Source organism: Ruditapes philippinarum, unplaced genomic scaffold (genome assembly GCF_026571515.1).
Source record: "Ruditapes philippinarum isolate M1 unplaced genomic scaffold, ASM2657151v2 ctg2063_1_1_1_1, whole genome shotgun sequence".
Lineage (NCBI taxonomy): Eukaryota > Metazoa > Mollusca > Bivalvia > Venerida > Veneridae > Ruditapes > Ruditapes philippinarum.
This window is the reverse complement of record NW_026853715.1, coordinates 26,747-45,572: the sequence shown is the minus strand read 5'-3', so window position 1 is coordinate 45,572 and position 18,826 is coordinate 26,747. Positions and strand designations below refer to the sequence as shown.

Here is an 18,826-nt window from a genome sequence, read left to right as displayed (position 1 = left end):
ATAGAGATAATTCTGGGTGGGGGGGGAAATCCCGGGCGCCTACAGAAAAGCCGGGATCCGGGATCGTATTAAACATATAGTAATCCCGGGAATTGACCACCAGTTCTCGGTGTCGACGATAAATTATCTATTATCTCATGCATTTCGTCAAAGATATGCTTGTGTTATGCTTGTTGACAATTTTAATGATGTTTTTATTGTTGATTGCTATGATATATTTTTGTATTTGAATGATTTTCGGTACTGTATACATGTTTCTTGGTTGGTTATTTCATATGTTTAATAATGAAAACGTTTAATTAATAACAGCCGTACTACAAATACTACAATTTGTACGGAATAAAGTTTAGATGATTATTATTATTATTATTATTATTATTATTATTATTATTATTATTATTATTTGAATTTTTTTGTAGAGCTTTTTGAATAAGTTTGATTTATTGTAGTTATGAAAAAAAAATCTGCTAACGTATTTTTCACACATGAGAGAGTTAATTGACATCAGAATGTCACACACCTAAAAATCTTATTTTGGAAGTACATGTACTGGCAGTGGAAGTCGCTGTGTATTGGTTATCAAGACTGCGGGGCCCCTTTATTGAACACGTGACTGTTGGTGTCCATCATAAACATCATGATAAAAGTTAATATACGTATTTATACATATATTCTTAAATGTATGTACCAAACTTTTATCATAATATGATAATATGTAATAAGGAAAAAGTAAAATATAAAGTTGTCAATCAATTCATTTATTGATATATACATGTATTTTCATAAATCATTAATGCAGGTGTTCAATTGGTAAATTTATCGATTAGATAATTAACCCTGCATTTTTTTTACAGATGTGTAATGTTATGTCAGAGTTCTTTAAGAAATTATGAAGTAGACTTGTGGTGTTTCTTTTTTCTGACGGAGTTTGGTTTTGATAGTTTCGAGATACTGACACAAATGACACGTGTCCTTTATAATATTAGAGTAGAGACACCCTGTCTGGTGAACCCAAAAGTGTGATTGCTACCGTAAAGTAAGATTAAGCCGGGTTTTTTAATTTTATTTAAATACATTTTGTTTTGATTCGTCACGGAAAAAGATGACCTTTTATATAAATCTTTTTATTTTCCTACTTAGATATAAATCTTTTAATTTTTTAGTGATTTCCACTTGTCAAATCATTTTTACTCCTATCAATAAATTACTATATTGTACCTTTTAAAAAAATCACAACAAACGAATTATCATTTTCTCTCTATTAAATCATTACGATACTTGAACAATATTTTTAGAATATCTTTGATCTACCATATCACATTTAGAAAAGCCGGGATTGTATTAGATATATAGAGATCCCGGTATTTGACCACTGCCGTGTCATATTCAGAAAAGCCGGAATCGTATTAAACAAAGAGAGATACCGGGAATTGACCGTCTGCCATATCACATTTAGAAAAGCCGGGATTGTATTAGATATATAGAGATCCCGGGATTTGACCACTGCCATGTCACATTCAGAAAAGCCGGGATCGTATTTAACAAAGAGAGATATCGGGAATTGACCGTCTGCCAAATTACATTCAGAAAAGCCGGGATCGTATTAGATATATAGAGATCCCGGGATTTGACCACTGCCATGTCACATTCAGAAAAGCCGGGATCGTATTTAACAAGAGAGATACCGGGAATTGACCGTCTGCCAAATTACATTCAGAAAAGCCGGGATCGTATTAGATATATAGAGATCCCGGGATTTGACCACTACCATATCACATTTAGAAAAAGCCGGGATTGTATTAGATATATAGAGATCCAAGCTGGATCACATTTATAAAAGCCGGGATCGTTTTAGCACAAGCAGTGTCTATCATCACCATCATCATCGTCGTCATCACCATTATCGTCATCACTAATAAATCAAGTTATTATAATATAGGGGAATTATTATTGATAGGCATGCGGCATAGTTTAAATATATATAATAATGGGTAAATAACGAAGGTCAATACAAGTTGGCAATCTATTAATTCTATGATAATATACATGTATTTAAATCATATATCAGTAAGGTAGAAGTAGCTAGTTCATTTTGAACAAACACAAAACAGAACAGAACTTTTATTTCGGATTTAATCACATACATAATAATATTCAAGTAACATGTACTTTCAGTGGAATCAATGTAAAGAAATCATGATATTAATAGTATAAAGAAAATCAATAATTGTAATGAAACTTACGTTGATTGTTATTAAGCCTTTTTTATGAACATATTTAAGGAAGAAAATCAATATCAAAACTTTAAATAAAATTTTTTGATCTATCAATTGAACATTGTTTACTAGTGAAGTTCTAACAGTCATAGCATTTTTGTAATAAAATGCTAATTTACATAGTTCATTTCTATTGTTACTTCGCACCAATGCAATAAATTTGTACATACTTGGGTTAACAAAATAATATCTTTTAATATAAAGGTTACGAATATTTGCATAACATGGGCATATAAGATCAAAATTACATTATCTAATAAGCAGAATATGAAAAATATAAAAATATTAAGTTGAAAATATCACAATATAATTCATTGTACCTTTGATAAAATATGCAGTGCATTAATCTGGCGTGAAGTATAATTTTATGATAATGCCTTTTTATCTTTTCTCAATTAATTCGCTTTGTGACACAATATTTTTATGTTGCAAGACTCAAACTTGTTTTTATTGGCAAAAGCATTTTACAGTGTCAAGTTATTTGGTCTTTCTTTTACAATTGCCTTTTATGGACCGTGTTTCACACTGTGTTTACTTATATCGTGTGTAAAGATAATATATCTTACATGTGTGCACTAAAATATGTTTATTTTTTACATTCAGAAAGAGAAATTATCAGTATTATAAATATCAATTTTAAGTATAATTAATATTTAATGCAATAGCTATTAAAATTCGAAATTAAGGTGTTGAATTTTTTAATTGCTTCATCATTATATTTTTCATTTACCATGATCTTGCACATATATAAATTTTCATCAATTATGTAACGTGAATTACTAATTTCAATGTCATACGAACCGCAGCCAGAAAAGCCGGGATCCTATTAAAACATATAGGGATCCCGGGAATTGACCAGTCCGAGAATATATTTTTCAGATAAGCCGGGATCGTATTAAACATATAGGGATCCCGGGAATTGACCAGTCAAAGAAGATATTTTTCAGATAAGCCGGGATCGTATAAAAAAACATAGGGATCCCGGGTAATGACCAGTTCAAGAATATAGTTTTCAGAAAAACCGGGATCGTATTAGACGTACAGATAAGAGTAAATTATCATTCGGTCTATTGGCCATAGTCGGAAGTGTCACTAAACACCTTTAATACACCAATGTTAATTAACACCAGGGACGATACGTTTTGGGTCCTGTACTGGACATATTGTTTAAGAAAATGAGGTCCGCTACAGTTCTTTTTCATTCTATATTAAAAATTGACAAATAATTTGTTCTTTTTAAAAATTATTCATTTTAGACATTCATATCTGTTTATAAGTGAAACATGTTATTTTTATACGATCCATGGAACTTGATTACTTGTTAAACATCTGTAATATATACCTTATGTTTACATTTGTATTCTTTCTTTTTTTCCTTCAACGTGAAAGCCTTCTGGTATAGTATATATCATTAGAAAAACAACAAGACATTTGTTAATTTGCAGATAAATCAGCATTTTTATATAGTATTTTACACGCATTTTAGGTAAAATAAGCATGCCAATTAAGTCGAACTTGTATTTACAATAATGTATAAATACTCTACCATAATGGTCACGAAAAATAGTTGATTTCCCTTATTAGAGATAAGAGATCCCGGATAATCGCATTAAGAAAAGCCGGGATCGTATAAGATATATATATCCCGGGAAATTGACCATTACCATATCTTTGCTTTCAGAAAAAAGCCGGGATCTATTAAACAGTACAGAGATCCCGGGAATTGACCACCTGTCATACACGTCAAAAGTTTTTTTTTTGTTATCAATTATGTTAAGTATATCTTCTGATCTTTTTCTAAAAATAATATTTAAATACATGAACATACAATTAAGCCAAATATTGTATTAACAAAAACTTTGAAATATCCAAGTATACTATACTGTAATTATACAAGTAATGTGATTTCCGCATTTTAAGTGTGTTAATAAATAACTCGAAATATATTTAAATCTTAAGTAAAATTCATTTACTGTACATTACATACAATTAAAGAAATAAATAGTTAACATTTAATCGCCTCTCATTACGACAAAAATAAACACAAATATAGTTTATGAGTTTTCCTTATATATCTAATACGATCCCGGATCCCGGGCGTCCCGGATCCCGGGATTTTCCCCCCATGCCAAGGGAAGTAATCACTGTGAGGGGTCGCCGGTCTCCTATCGGTAATTCACGGTCTCTCCGGGATTAACTGAGACCGGCGAATAGTATGATTTAGTATCACATGTTTATTGTCTTGTCTCTCCCGGTTTTGGCATAGATATTTTATTTGATGTAACAAATAAATAAGATTTTTTTTCCAAAAATGAATATTTGTCACTCTCAGTTTGGTTACAATAATTGATTAAACACAGATCATCTCTCAAATTTATTTATTTATTTATTATTATTATTATTATATATAAACATACAAATCTCAAAATAACAATAGCATGTTTCATTTTATTTATGTCAGATAAAAACAATAAATATACACAATAAAAGAATAAAATACATTTTAATAAAAAAATGGGGAAATTTTTGGAAATTTAAAAAATTTACACAATCAACTTTTTAAACATTTGTTTTTAAATTTTTTATTTTGCGTTTAGTTTAAAAAAGTTATGAGGGAATTTCTTTAAGTTAAAAAATTTGATTTATTAAATTATTTTTAAATTTATTTTATAATTTAAAAAAAGTAAAAACAAAAAATTTTTTAAGGATAAAAAAATTTTATATTGAAACATTAATCATAATTTACTGACCTTTTCAGGTTTATTTTAGAATTATAATCGTCGGTCAATGTTACAATTGAATTTCTATAATTTATATTATAATTATATTAAAAACAATAGTAGTAAATGTAATAACTCAGTATTTAGATAGCACATAAAACACAAAAAATAAAACATATTCATAAAGGATGTAAAAAACACAACAAACATACATGTATTAAAACATGTATTACAATTATTGTACACATAAATAAAAACAATTATGCTCATCATAATCAACATGGTATTATAATCAGTGTGAACATTTTTCTTAAGATATTTATTGATTGGGGCCAACGATTATATAATAGAAGGGGCAATAAAAAAGTTTGGTGTTGACCATGCGTTACACACATAGATTATAAATGATTGTATATATCCTTTGCCAACGATAATCATGTTTTGATAATCTCGATATTACATTTAGCATCTTATAATTTAAAACAGAAAGATGACTGTTTGGCAAAATCGGCATGAAATATTGTCAATCATTTATAGCTTGGCTACAGTTTCATTGACAATTACATAACAACACAGAACATATCTTACATGAAATTTAATTATTGTTCATATAACGAAATAGATAATGGTCACAAATGTAATGTCGTGATTATCAATGGCAACGGGCATATACAATCATTTATTATCAATTTGTGTAACGCATGATCAACACCACACTTGTGTATTGTCCGTTATTATTTAATCATTATTAGCGAGGACCCCTTTTTAAGGTATCTGTTCAAACTTAGTAAAAAATAACATTACAATGTTGATCATGTTGAGCATAATTATTTTATTATACAATATAATGGTAATATCTATTTTAATATTTTTTCTCTTCATCTTTTATGAATAATGTTTGCTTTTTCTTTTATTGTGTTTTATGTGCTATCTTAATACTGAGTTATTACGTTGACTAATTTTTTGGTTGAAATTGTAAAATAAAGTTTAGAAATGATCCAATCTACATCTATATCATACTGCTTAACAATCAATTCTGATTATGACTAGCAGGCGCGTTGTCAGGGAACTGTTTATAAAAGAGTTACTTATATGCAAATTTAAAAAGTTAAAAGAATAAAAGTTCTACAAGACTATTATTTTAAAAGACATAGTGTGCGATTGTGAATGTATAAAATGGGTCAAGTCTCTCAGTAAAGATGTTTACTGAACAGTTAGAGGAAGGCTATTCCAAAGACGTATGCTCCTAGGAAAGAAAGAATTTTGATGATATTGTGTCCTCGAGTAGGGTATCAGGTAATTCAGATTTCTTGTTTGAGTAAGGTGTTGGTGGTAAAAAAAAAAACAATGTTGTTTTGGATTTTATACAAGAAGGTTACAGCACAGATGTTTCGACGCTGTTCGAGGGTTTGCCAATTTAGATCATTTATCATTTTTGAGACACTACTTGTATAGTCATTGTCATTAAAAAAAATATATCTTGCAGCTGATCTTTGGACTTGCTCTATCTTATAAAGTAAGTATTTCTGCCAAGGATGCCAAACTATGGAGCATTTTAATGATATTGTGTCCTCGAGTATCATTTTTGAGACACTACTTGTATAGTCATTGTCATTAAAAATATATCTAGCAGCTGATCTTTGGACTTGCTCTATCTTATAAATTAAGTATTTCTGCCAAGGATGCCAAACTATGGAGCAATATTCAACCTGAGGTCTAACATAGGTCTTATAATAGTTTCCTTTATCTTTTTATTTGGGGCTTTATCATTTCTTCTAATGAATCTAAGGGAGCTATTTGCTTTAGATGTGATATTGTTTATATGTTTGGTCCATGAAAGGTCTTGACTAATAGTGACTCCTAAGTATTTTGCTTCTTGAGTTGAGTTTAGTTGGTTGTATATGGAGGGTATAAGGAAATATTACAGGGTTTCTTTTTCTTGTTATCCTGAGAACTTCACATTTTATCAGGTCGTTGAACTCCATGGACCAGTCTTTTTCCCAATGTTTCTAAAGCAAAGAGTCATCTTGGAGGGTTTGGGCATCTTGTTTTAGATCTGATGGTTTAGGAAGACAACCAGTATCATCTGCAAAGAATCTAGCTTTACCTTTGACACAATCCGGAAGGTCGTTTATGTAAGAAAGGAAAAGACAGGACCTAATACCGAGCCTTGGGGGACACCTGAGAGGACTGGTGAGAATCCTGATTTTTGACCTTCAACTACAACATGCTGGGAGCGTGACTTAAGGAAAGGAAATGGCACCCAATTTGCTTAAACCTTTCATAACTATACCCAATCTTTCAATTTACTCACAAGTTTGTGATGGTTCACCTTCTGAAATCCTATGACTATGACATCAGTTTGTTTGGCCACTTTTCAAGATCTGTCATGAATTTTCCTGGGAGAAGCTTACTAGGCTGGGACTTACCCAACTCCGTTTGACCTGAAATATGTTGATAGGGCTAAGGATGTTGTGCTTATCATAAAAGGACATACTATTGGACACTAACATGTGCGCAAATCAATTTGGACGCTATAACATGTGAGGGAGATTGCGTCTAGATATTTGCTGTGTTTGCATTTTGGACCTTTTTGTAAAACTGGGGACAATTATGAATGCTTCAGTCTTTCTTCGGACAATTACCTGTTTTAAGTGAGATCTGGAAGAATGTGTGTCAGTATGGGAGTAAACCTCCTTGATGGAAGCTCTTTTAGTAACCTAGGGGATATTTGGTCAGGACCAGAAAGCTTTATTTGGGTTGAGGCCTTTAAAAAGTTCCTTCACACCATCTTCCAATATGAACTTTTGGCATAGATGGGTGGTTTTTTGGACATAAGCTTCTGTTTGCAGGCCTGGGATAAGCTGAGGGCTGCAGGCCGATAGATGACAGAAACTCAAACTGGGAGTTAAGGATATTTTGCTTTTGCACTGGATTTCAGTAAATGTTTGACCTTCTGATTTGAGGGGTGCCCACACCACAACTTTCAGTATTTTACTTTTAACATATTGGGCTAGAATGTTTGTTTTTCACATTCTTGGTCTTGGGTAAAAATGACTGAGTCTAGGTATTGCCAGTAATGCTTTCCAAGTTTCTCTTTGGATTTCACTTTTAAGTAGCTTTGAGTGCTTTATTGACCAAATCATTTGATGCGTGAATTTTGACCTTTTAATGTTGAATAAGTTTCCATCACGTTTCCTAATTTTGCAAAAAATGGACTTGTTTAACCATGGTAAATCTCGACGTGTTTTTAGTGCACTTTAGTTGGTATGTGAATAGAACAAAGGGGGTTAAGTTCGTCCTTGAAGGAAATCTAGGCTTTGTTGGGATCAGTGTGGTGTGTTTCACTGCTGTAGACAATTGTCATATTGACCGACGATTATAAGTAAAAAAAAAAAAATGGAAAAAAGTAAATTACGGTTAATCTTTCAATATATTAAATTGATTATTCTTAAACCCTTTACATGTGGATTTTACTTCATTATCTTTTTAATTATCAATCAATTGAATAATCATAAAATCTTAATTTGTAACCTTGGAATAATTCCCCTTCAGAATCTTTACTAAAACACGAATAGGAATAACAAATTAAATTAAATAAAATGTTTCAAAGTTGATTGTGTCATATTAATACCATAAAATGTACCTTTTTAATTCAATAATTGTACATATTTGTTGTTTTTATCTCATATAAATACATGTAAAATGAAACATGCTGTTGTTGTTTAGAATTGTATGTTGATGTTTAGTAATAATAAATAAATTTGAGAGTTGATCTGTGTTAATTAATTATTGTAACCAAACTGAGAGTGAAAAACATTCATTTTGGAAAAAAACATTTATTTGTTACGATATCAAATAAAACATCTACTCCAAAACCGGGAGAGACAAGACAATAAACGTGTGATACTATTCGTCGGTCTCTAGTAAATCCCGGTCAAAATAGTCCGGGAGAGACCGGGAACTACCGATAGGAGACCGGCGAATAGTACATCCTGTACATTTGACTGGTTCTCAATTTTTTCTTTTATTTCGACAGTTTTTAAAATAAATACGTGTACCTTTCATTATTGTCCTTAGCAACGTTAGCATATATTTCGCGAAATTTATTCTGATCAGGTTTGTGAATTTCTGCCACAATTTCAAATTGATTAATGCTGATTTGCAGGTTAATATTTATGAAGAAATATTCTGTTTCTGTTCGGAAGTTACTTTCTTGGAATAGTAGATACGTTATTTTGTCGATTACAACTTTCAACTGTTCAAGCTCTAAGACTTTGGCTTTGCATATTCTTTTTTTCATTTTTTACGGGGAAAAAATTTATGTCATATATCCCAGCCCTTTAGGTTTTTTCTGGTTTCGCTAACAAAAAATTTAAATTTTTTGGTAAACCTTATCTGAAATGCATTTTTAAAATTTTAATTTGTTTCAAAAAAAGAAAAATTTCTTCCTCTTTTTAAAAACCAACATAATTTTTTGCAAAAAGCTGTTGAGGTTTTCATTCTTATTTGGACCCGAGCAGCAATTGACCTTTCGGTTATTTTCCCGGTTCAGTTTAGGCAGTTTCGGACCCCATTTTGGGGGATCTTCCAAAAACATTTTCAAAAAAACCTTTCCCAATGGTTACTAATTTCAGTAATTGGGGGTGATGTGTTTCAGAAAATATTCTTTGGTTTGTAAGAGCCATTGGGCCATTAATTTCAAAGAAAGACCAAAAAAGGGGCCACAATTTTACACATGGGTCAATTTAAAAGATGAAATAAGATTAAAAACATTTTAAATTCAGAATATATTTATTAAACAAGATGGTAACAATTGACCACAGAGCCTAACAAGATTTATAAAGCATTTAAAACCACTGATTGAGATTCAATGAATCTTAAAAATGTTAACAGGCAATCCAGTTTAATCAAAGGGAATAAATCAAATTAGACAACATACAAAAGGACTAGAAAAGTACACATTATATAATTATAATGTTCAGATCAATGTCACAGAGTGTGCTCAAAACTGATATATCTACATGTACAGTGTCTTTTTCTAGGGAATGAAAAACAGGGGTGAGTTTCCCCCCTCTATTTCAAAAAAGGGGGCGATTTTCAAAATCAAAGGGTGCCAATATAAACTGCCAATGTTAAATCGTCTTGCATTAAGTTTTACACTGAGCGTTCAACCGATGAATAATTAAAAAGATAATATTTATTTAAGGCAGCAGAAGTTGTCCCCCCCCTGAATTTTTAAACGAAAACAAATTATTACAGAACTGCCGCGATTGATTATAAAGGGATTGGCATACAAAATAATTGTAACTATCTTTCACGTCTAGATCGTAGCCAAGCTAGGAATTGCCTCATTTTTTCTTGATTATTTACAACACTAAAATGGCGCCCAACTGTCAGACCTAGCACACTAGTTCAATTCGATACGGAACATTCCGTTAATTTCCGTCAACTCACGTAACCAGTACCAATACGGTACTAAATTATTATAATTAGCTTACAGTTACCTCCCTTCGGTTTTCGGTGTAAATGTAAACAAAACAACCAATATAATGCGCGGATGGAAGTTTTACGGTTTTATTAACTTTTTTTTATAGATGCGCGATTTTTCACGCACATGATTTTGAATTGTGCGCGATCTGTTAAATACTAGCGTGAATCGCGCAACTCGCGCGTCCTAGAATAGACACTGCATGTACAAATAACTACATACATGACACTTTCATAACTGAACCTTCTGCCATTTTTTCCAAAGTAGAGCTCAACAAGGAAAGGTTATATTCGAATTGCTTGGTGTACTTGTAATATAATAGGAGCAAGGAAATAACTGCTCCACCACCTTTGTCCCCAGGTGCTGGCCAGGGAGGAAAGCTCTGACAGGGTTCACCAGTAGCAACAGCATACACACTGCCATCTTCGTCTAGCACAGTCCTGAAAAAACCCTGCTAACACTCTGGTTTAGGTTCAAAGAAGGGGGCATCATTGTTCCATCTGCTGACCCACAGAACATTACAGTAAGACGCTGTTTACTGTGACCACCAGACAAATGAGGCACTTGAGTTGGGTGTTCTGCTCTTGTTGGGCCAATGACTTTGCCGGATGTAACTTCCCATACTGAACCCTGTTTCATCAGCATTCCATATGCGGGTTGGCTTATCAATTAATCCTTTCAATGACAAAAACTCTCTAAATGAACTGTAACCATTCGTCTGTCTTCTCTTTTGTAAATTTAGCTCTAACAAGTTTCCAGTGGGGGTTTCAGTTCTCAATTTCACGATGTTGAACTATTACGCCTCCATGAATGCATAGTAAACCAGTCATATCCAGGCCTATTATTTGCAAATGGTGTTTGTTTCTTTTCATTGGGTGACTAATTTCTGAACAAAGTCCAAAAAATCTCCCGGGTTTAACCCCATGCCTCGACTGCCCATTTTTCTTTCAGCCAATGTGCCATCGCCTCTTCTTCAGTTTTAGTGAAAATCGGCTGTGGACCATTTCGACTATCTAATTCAACCTCTCCAGAAAGACGCCTATGTAAATAACCATAAGATAAGCCATACAGTTCTTGATGCTTTCCTGACAGTTACCTCTTTTTTTTTCTATGGCCAGAATTGCTCTCTTGCACCGAAGTGATTTCCCAGGTGAGCCCCTGTTGTACTTCTTTTTAACTGCATTTGCTTTTTTTGACAGCTGGACTCTGATGTTTTGGTTTCCTCATTTCTGAAAATAAATTACATATTTAAGTGCAACTGATGTTATTTGAAATTGTTTTTTAATTTCACCATACAACAGGAAAATAAAAAATGAAACACATAAATATATTTTGCATGAATAACTCTGTCAGTCTGTTTAAATAAAGTTGTAATTTAAATACATTCAGATAACATTCTAACAAAAAAATCACATTTCAAACAAATAAATCCTCAATAAATCAGCTATAATTCAGGAAAAAATATCCCAATTATCAAAACAGTAACACATTTTAATTTACAACATTATTAAACATCAATTGTGACTTGAAATCAGCTGTTTTGACAGTCCAAAGTGCTTTTGAGAACACCCCCAGTATGGAAGGTCATGTGATCCGAAACTAGCCGAACGACTGCTTTCATTTCATGGCATGTGACTATTGTCAAGAACAGGTGATGGTATTTTCGCTTATTTTGATTGACAGAGGACATGTTTGTGAACATTTTGGTATATAAACATGATGTATTGGTTCAATATTTACCAATTTCACGAGGCCCTGTTCACAGAATCACCAATTTTTTTCCCGTACTTTTTCTTGAGTAAATGTGGAAGGTCACTTGTCATCAGTAAAAAAATCATGTCATGAAAATCGCTTTTGGTAAATAAATAACCGACAATTTCTCCAGAAAAGACCATTCTTTCAAAATCAAACAACCATTTCAAGAAATATTTACCACATGTTTCACAATTTTATTAGTTTACTGACAGTGGTCCGGAACTAACTAAGATCCGGAACACCCTAAACGACTGTATCGAATTTGACCAATGTAAGAAATAGATTCAAATCCACGGTATACGTCTACATATAGCATGTATATTGACCTTCATTTACAATCTTTTCATGTTCTCATTTTAACATCTAAATGATTTATCCAAGGGTGGCCATCTTTCGTTACCCCTCATTGTTTTCGTTGACAGTGCTAGTTTGATACACTATATAAGTATATTCTTAATGAAAAGAAAGTTAAATAAAAAACAATTAGAAATATAGATATATAGATTTCTATACCTGCGGGTGAAATTTTCAGTGTTAAATCTAGTTGGGCACGGCTATTTTCAATGTAACTCAATGATAATAGTTGAAGTGTTCCAATAACGGAACAATAGCAACTTCTCGGCTTAATGATAAACGTTGATATAAACTGGAAAATGTGAACTAGAAAATGAACAACTTCCCCAGTCATAGGCTTTGCCTAATTTCATATTAATAAAAAGAACAGAAATAGTGTTGACTGTAGAATATAGGGACAATCGAATTTTGGGCACCCGATGATATATTTGATTGATAGTTCTACATGCACAGCCAAAACCATATTAATTGCCAAATGACCAACTTAACTGTAATGCTTCAGTCATTTGTTATTCCTATCTGTCCCAGGACCTTTCAAGGTGAAGCTCAGGAGATAGCAGAAAAAATGAATCAAGTGTTTGTGGTCTGTTTATCAGACTCTCCTCACAATGATTGGCTAAAACATTGGGTGGTTTTGGTGGAGAAACAATTGTAATTTACCAACTCATAATGTAACGCCATTGGTATAGAATGCAATTTACTGATACAAGCTCATAGTGCTTGTACAAAATCAAAAGATGGTGGCCAATTTGTATAGGATCAAGTGGAGGTTGTTGAAGAGAATGTGGGTCCCTGAATTGCATCAATAGCCCCTGATATGAAGCAGGTAGACAAAAAATGTTTAAGCTGTTAATAGTAACTTCCTCTCTATTTTTATGTACCGGTAGAGTGTATTAATTCCAAGCATTGCAGTACTAAACATTGGAAAAAATTCCAATATCAGTGTAATAGCATTTCAAACCTGTCCCCTAAGGGGTTCGTTTACCAGGATGGTTTAGGGTTGGGTCCAAATGTCAAGGTCTGTGCTGTTTCCTTTAAAGTTAACAAAGAGGGTGAATTTTTTTAAATGTTTAGAATTTGGAAATACCAAATCAAGCCGGTACTGGGGGTGTGAGGAAGTTTTCATTTTTTTTTCCCTTGTTTTACAGATTCAATCAAACAAAGTCTGCCCCTTTTTTTGTAAAGGGTTTTCGTTTTTTAAAGCCCCCGAGGGGGGGCAAATTTTTCCCGAAAAGTTTTTCATTAATGGGCCCTTTCATAAAAGGGAATAAGTTAAATTCAATATGAATTTTGATTTTTTGGATTAGGAAAGGGAAAATTAGAAAAATAACCCCATGTTTTTCAATTTTTTTTAATTTTGATTTTAATTTATATTAAAGATTATTATTTTCTTTTGTAATATATATAATACTATAATGTAAAAGATTACAGAAGCTGATATTACATATGAAAAGAAATTGCATCAAAATTGTCCAGCAGGATTTTCATTTTTATCTGAGGCAACAGAAGTGGAAACTAAATCAACTGATTTGGCTCGTGGTCAATGTGTATATTTTGATACACACATAACAGGCTAAAAATACAACAGATTTTAACAGCATTGACCAATGATCGCCAATCTGTTAATATATAAAGAAAACCTTGGTCCAGTGGCCAACATTTAACCCTGTTTGGACCTTTTATTCAATACCATTTTTGTTCATGTCCCAAAGTCACTGACAGTAATAGAACTGATACCAATAGAGTGTTGAATCATAGTCACCCAAAAGAATATTTTTACTGAAGACAAAGGTGTTACTTTTTTTTACTTTTGAATGACTAATATTCTGTTTTCCCTTTTCCACAGGGTTTTAATCAAGGATATCAACTTATTTACATGATTACACCAATAAACTAGAAATGGCTGATTCACCAACAAGATCCAATGTGGGCTCACCAGATGCCTCTATAGTTTCAGGCAAAAAATCTAGTAAGTTTAATAATTATGATTATCTTTCTTAAGTTGACTGCAAAATGGTTGTATTTCCTCTTCCATTACAGCATAAGACTACAGCAATTTTGTGACAGTAAAGTCTGTTAAATTTATTCTAGCATCAACTCACTTGATAACCAGTGAAAAGTTTCGCTTGTTTTGAATTAACATTTTTTTTCTCATTTATTTTAGGGCGTAAATTATACTTTTTAAATATTTTACAATCTCATTAGGTAAGAAGTTTGATTTACAATTTATAAAGCAATGTTTACCTGATAATTGATATTGTGCTTGGTAAATGTCACAAAAGTGAAAATAATTAAGCAATTTCTATACTATATTTATATTATAGAAATTTTATTTATATTTTGGTCCTTAAGATACAATTTTATTATTATAATTTTTTTTGGGATAAATTATACATAAGCTATTGTCTAGTATCTACTATTTGTATTTCAGGGCAAGATAATCAATCAAGACAATCTGGAAGAGTTACCTTTCCTAATTCTGCCAAGTCAAGCTCCAATCATTCAGAACTTTCAGGTAGGTAACATAGATTGCTATCTTTGTGTAATTAATCATATATATACAGAAAACTTCAAAGTCTACAATGACTATTTATTTACACTTTTTTTTATATAAAAAAGGTCAGTGTCATCAAAGGGGCGTCCGTGGCCGAGTGGTTAAGGTCGTTGACTTCAAACCACTTGCCCCTCACCGCTGTTGGTTCGAATCCCAACAGGGACTTTGGATTCTTTCATGTGAGGAAGCTATCCTGCTAGCTTAAGGAACGTCGGTGGTTCTACTCAGGTGCCCGTTCGTGCCTGAAATAATGCATGGAAGGGCACCTGAGGTCTTCCTCCACCAGTAAAGCTGGAATGTCGCAATATGACCTATACTGTGTCGATGTGACGTAAAACCCAAAACAAACAAACAGTGTCATCATACTGAACAAAATTGTTTTTAATAATAGAATAATGTTTGGTAATTTACCTGTACAGTACTTTAGAGCAAGAATAACATAGAATTGTTCCATTTCCTTATGTTTACGAAATGAACTTTAGGTCAGCTATTACCTTAGATAATCTAGCTTTGTCTTTAAGAGTCTAAACATTTAAATCCAAATGATATACACAACAATACCCACCATGTTTATCTTGTCAGTGACATAGCTTGTTGATTGTGATTTTTACATGAGGATATCTAGATATATGCTCTGGGTGTATACAATGCAGGCTCAAATGATTTAAATGAATATTCTTGATACAATATATCTTGACTAACACTAAGCAACAAGTAATAAACACTGGCAAGAACATGAAAAAAATAAAGAATTCATTGTATTTTGAAAACACATAAATATAATAATGTTATAACTGTAACAATTTTTACCATAAAACCAGTAACACAGTAAATTATTTAAAGAGAGTCATGAAAACGCTACCAGTAATAAAAAAAAGGTTTTATAACTAATGATAAAGAAATTGTCATTAGTTTAAAAAACTTACTTTATATAAATACTGACAGATTGAACCTGGAATATGTTTTATTTCATTGAGAGATAAAGAGAGAGTAATTATTAATATGTTACTTGTGACTTTTTCAGATGATACAATGCCTGCAGGAAATCCATTTAAGATGCCACCTGATAGTGATATATTTCTGATGAGGGATAAAGAACGTCAGCGAAAGAAACAGGTAAATGTGTACTTAACATTTAAGCTTCTTTATTGAATATTCCAACTTTTTTTTTTTAAATATACAAATATGGTTTTTCTAGTCTTAGACAATGTTAATTTTATTTAGTACATCATGTACATATAAAGTTATATTTATCAGCTAAAAAGTCCATATCAGGTTGAGTAATAAAATCTTTAAAATAATCTATCACCACATATAATGCAGATCAACATTTACTCAGTTTCTTTTCTTTTTCTAGAAATTAATCTGTGAACACAACTTCTTTGTTAAATTTTCAAAAGAATTTGTTTGGATGGCCATTGTTATATTCCTTGATAAATATAACTATGGCAATAACAAGATAGGTTTTTTAATTTTTTCTTACTGGAAGATCCCAACAGCGAGTGGATTCTTTCATGTGACTGCGCTATCCATCTAGGTTACAGAACATCGGTGGTTCTACTCAAGTGCCTGTTTGTGGCTGAAATAATGCACAGGAGGGCACCTGAGGTCTTCCTTCACCAGTAAGCTGGTAAGACCTATACTGTGTGGGTGTGACGTAAAACCCAATCTAACAAACAGACAACTTTTGCAGAAGACTATTCTCTTATATGGACCTGTTTATTGTTTTATGATAGTTACATTTAAACATACAATAATGATTTTTTGTTGTTATTTCCAGGAACGTCTAAGGCAGCGAGATTTAAAAGTTCACGAAAAGACAACATATGCTTCCAAAGTAAATTTCAAAACAGCCCAAATGATTAAACCAACAGATTCTGATGAAGAGAAAGATGAAGAAGAAACAGATAAAGCTGTGGCTGTCAAAGATGACCCACAGTTTACTATAGCTGTCACAAGAGGTAGTTACTTCTTTTGTTAGAAGGCTTAAACCTTAATATGATCTTTGAATGTTTTATTATAATTAATGAAGGATTTTTTTAGCTGAACTAATCAAAGGATAAGGAGAGCTATTGTATGCACCCTGGCATCAACTGGGCTGTCACAGTTTTGTTAAGTTTTTGCTTGCATGTTGGTATCTCCAAAATCACTGAAGGGAAAAGCTTGAAACTTCACATGCTTGTTCTCTTTGATTATCTAACATGTTTCATCTACATTTATAATACCCCTATCATTTCTTTTAAATGTATGCTAAAAAGACCAGTGAAGTGTGCAGTAATTATTTTTTTACTTCTCATTTTCAACTGCTAAAAAATTAGGCAATGGATATTGTTGGTAATAACACACTGTTTTAAGGTACAAGTAGTTGAATTAAAATTAAAATACAGCACTGTTATAAGATGCATTAAGTCAGTTCTTTAACTATTTTGAATATATCTATTGATACACATATTGCGATTTGATTTTTTGCAGATCGCCATGTGGAAAAGGAATCTCTGGCTGAATACATTGCCAAGAAGAGAGAGATGTTTCTAGTCCAGGTAATTAAGTAACAATATGTGCATTTTTTTATATTTACAGAGAGGACTGGAAAATTTGACTTCTTCATGACATGAACATCAGTAACCAATCAGTGTAAATTTATTGTTTGACTTACAGACACATACCTACTTTTGTTTGTATTTTACCATTTCCTATTATGAGTTTGTGACTGACTAGGTGACACAGTTATGTAAGAATGTTGTCTGATATTCAAATTGTTTTTAGAAAGAAAAGAACAAGACACAATAGGGAGGGAAAAAGTAGACTATGCTAGGAAAGTCTAGGGGATTCTTTCAGAAGAAAATAATATTCTATGAGGAAACCAGAATAAAGGGACTTCTGAAGCAGTGCATTCCTTGTTGTCAAAAGTGTTTATCACAAGTTTGTTTTTTTTACAAGGATAGTATAATGATATGTCCAGTGTGTTTACTGCAAGTTGTTTTTACTTTGTTGGTGCTTGATATTGACTTTAATGCTTTTAGTAGGTATTTTTCTTGTAATTCAGTATTCACTTGGAAATTTTGTGTATTTCAGCATTCACTTGGTAATTTTGTGTATTTCAGTATTCAGCTTAATTTTGTGTATTTCAGTATTAACTTGTAATTTTGTGTATTTCAGTATTCACTTGGTGTGAAGCGAGATGAAACTCAGAAGCTTGAGGAGATAGCTCAGGCTGAGGAGAGAAAACTTGAACTTGCTGAACAATATTTGGAAGAGGATGCTGCCATGTTTGACGAGTTTTTGAAAGAAAATGATTCTAATTCTGCAGAGGCAATGAGAATGTAAATACATATGTATTAGCTTATAATCCTTCTTGAAGTCGAACGGTTATTTTAGATTTTTGGGTTTCAGTACAAAATTACTATATTTTCTGCATTCAAATAAAATTTATAGTTTTTTTGCATGGAAGTGTCAAACATTTAAAATATCATGACTATGATACAGTTTTGAGTACTGTATTTCATAAAATTGTTTTGAAATTTTTTTGCAGATTATTACTTTATGGAATGGGCTTTTTGATTTGAGATCTGTAAGTATTCTATTTTATGATGAAATGTATAATGGTTCAAACTTGGGGACTATGTGAGGAGTACAAAATGCTATTTTCTTTTGCTTAATGATAGTAAAGCTTATA

At 32.1% G+C, this 18,826-nt stretch overlaps 1 protein-coding gene across 4 annotated transcripts in view; it reads left to right on the top strand.

Moving 5' to 3' along the window:
- Positions 1-8,987: 8,987 nt before the first annotated feature.
- LOC132737623 (cilia- and flagella-associated protein 100-like) overlaps positions 8,988-18,826 on the top strand; it is a 34,753-nt gene continuing 24,914 nt past the window's right edge. For 2 of the 4 annotated variants that reach the window (XR_009626754.1, XM_060724955.1), the window contains exons 1-7: positions 8,988-9,115; positions 14,443-14,565; positions 15,028-15,111; positions 16,175-16,266; positions 16,931-17,111; positions 17,623-17,690; positions 18,310-18,473. Coding sequence is in view for 3 of the 4 variants with exons in the window: in XM_060724955.1 (XP_060580938.1) it covers positions 14,496-14,565; positions 15,028-15,111; positions 16,175-16,266; positions 16,931-17,111; positions 17,623-17,690; positions 18,310-18,473 (659 nt within the window). In the remaining variant the exon portion in view is untranslated. The remainder of the gene's footprint in view (positions 9,116-14,442; positions 14,566-15,027; positions 15,112-16,174; positions 16,267-16,930; positions 17,112-17,622; positions 17,691-18,309; positions 18,474-18,826) is intronic. The other 2 variants (XM_060724954.1, XM_060724953.1) reach the window with 1 other exon arrangement.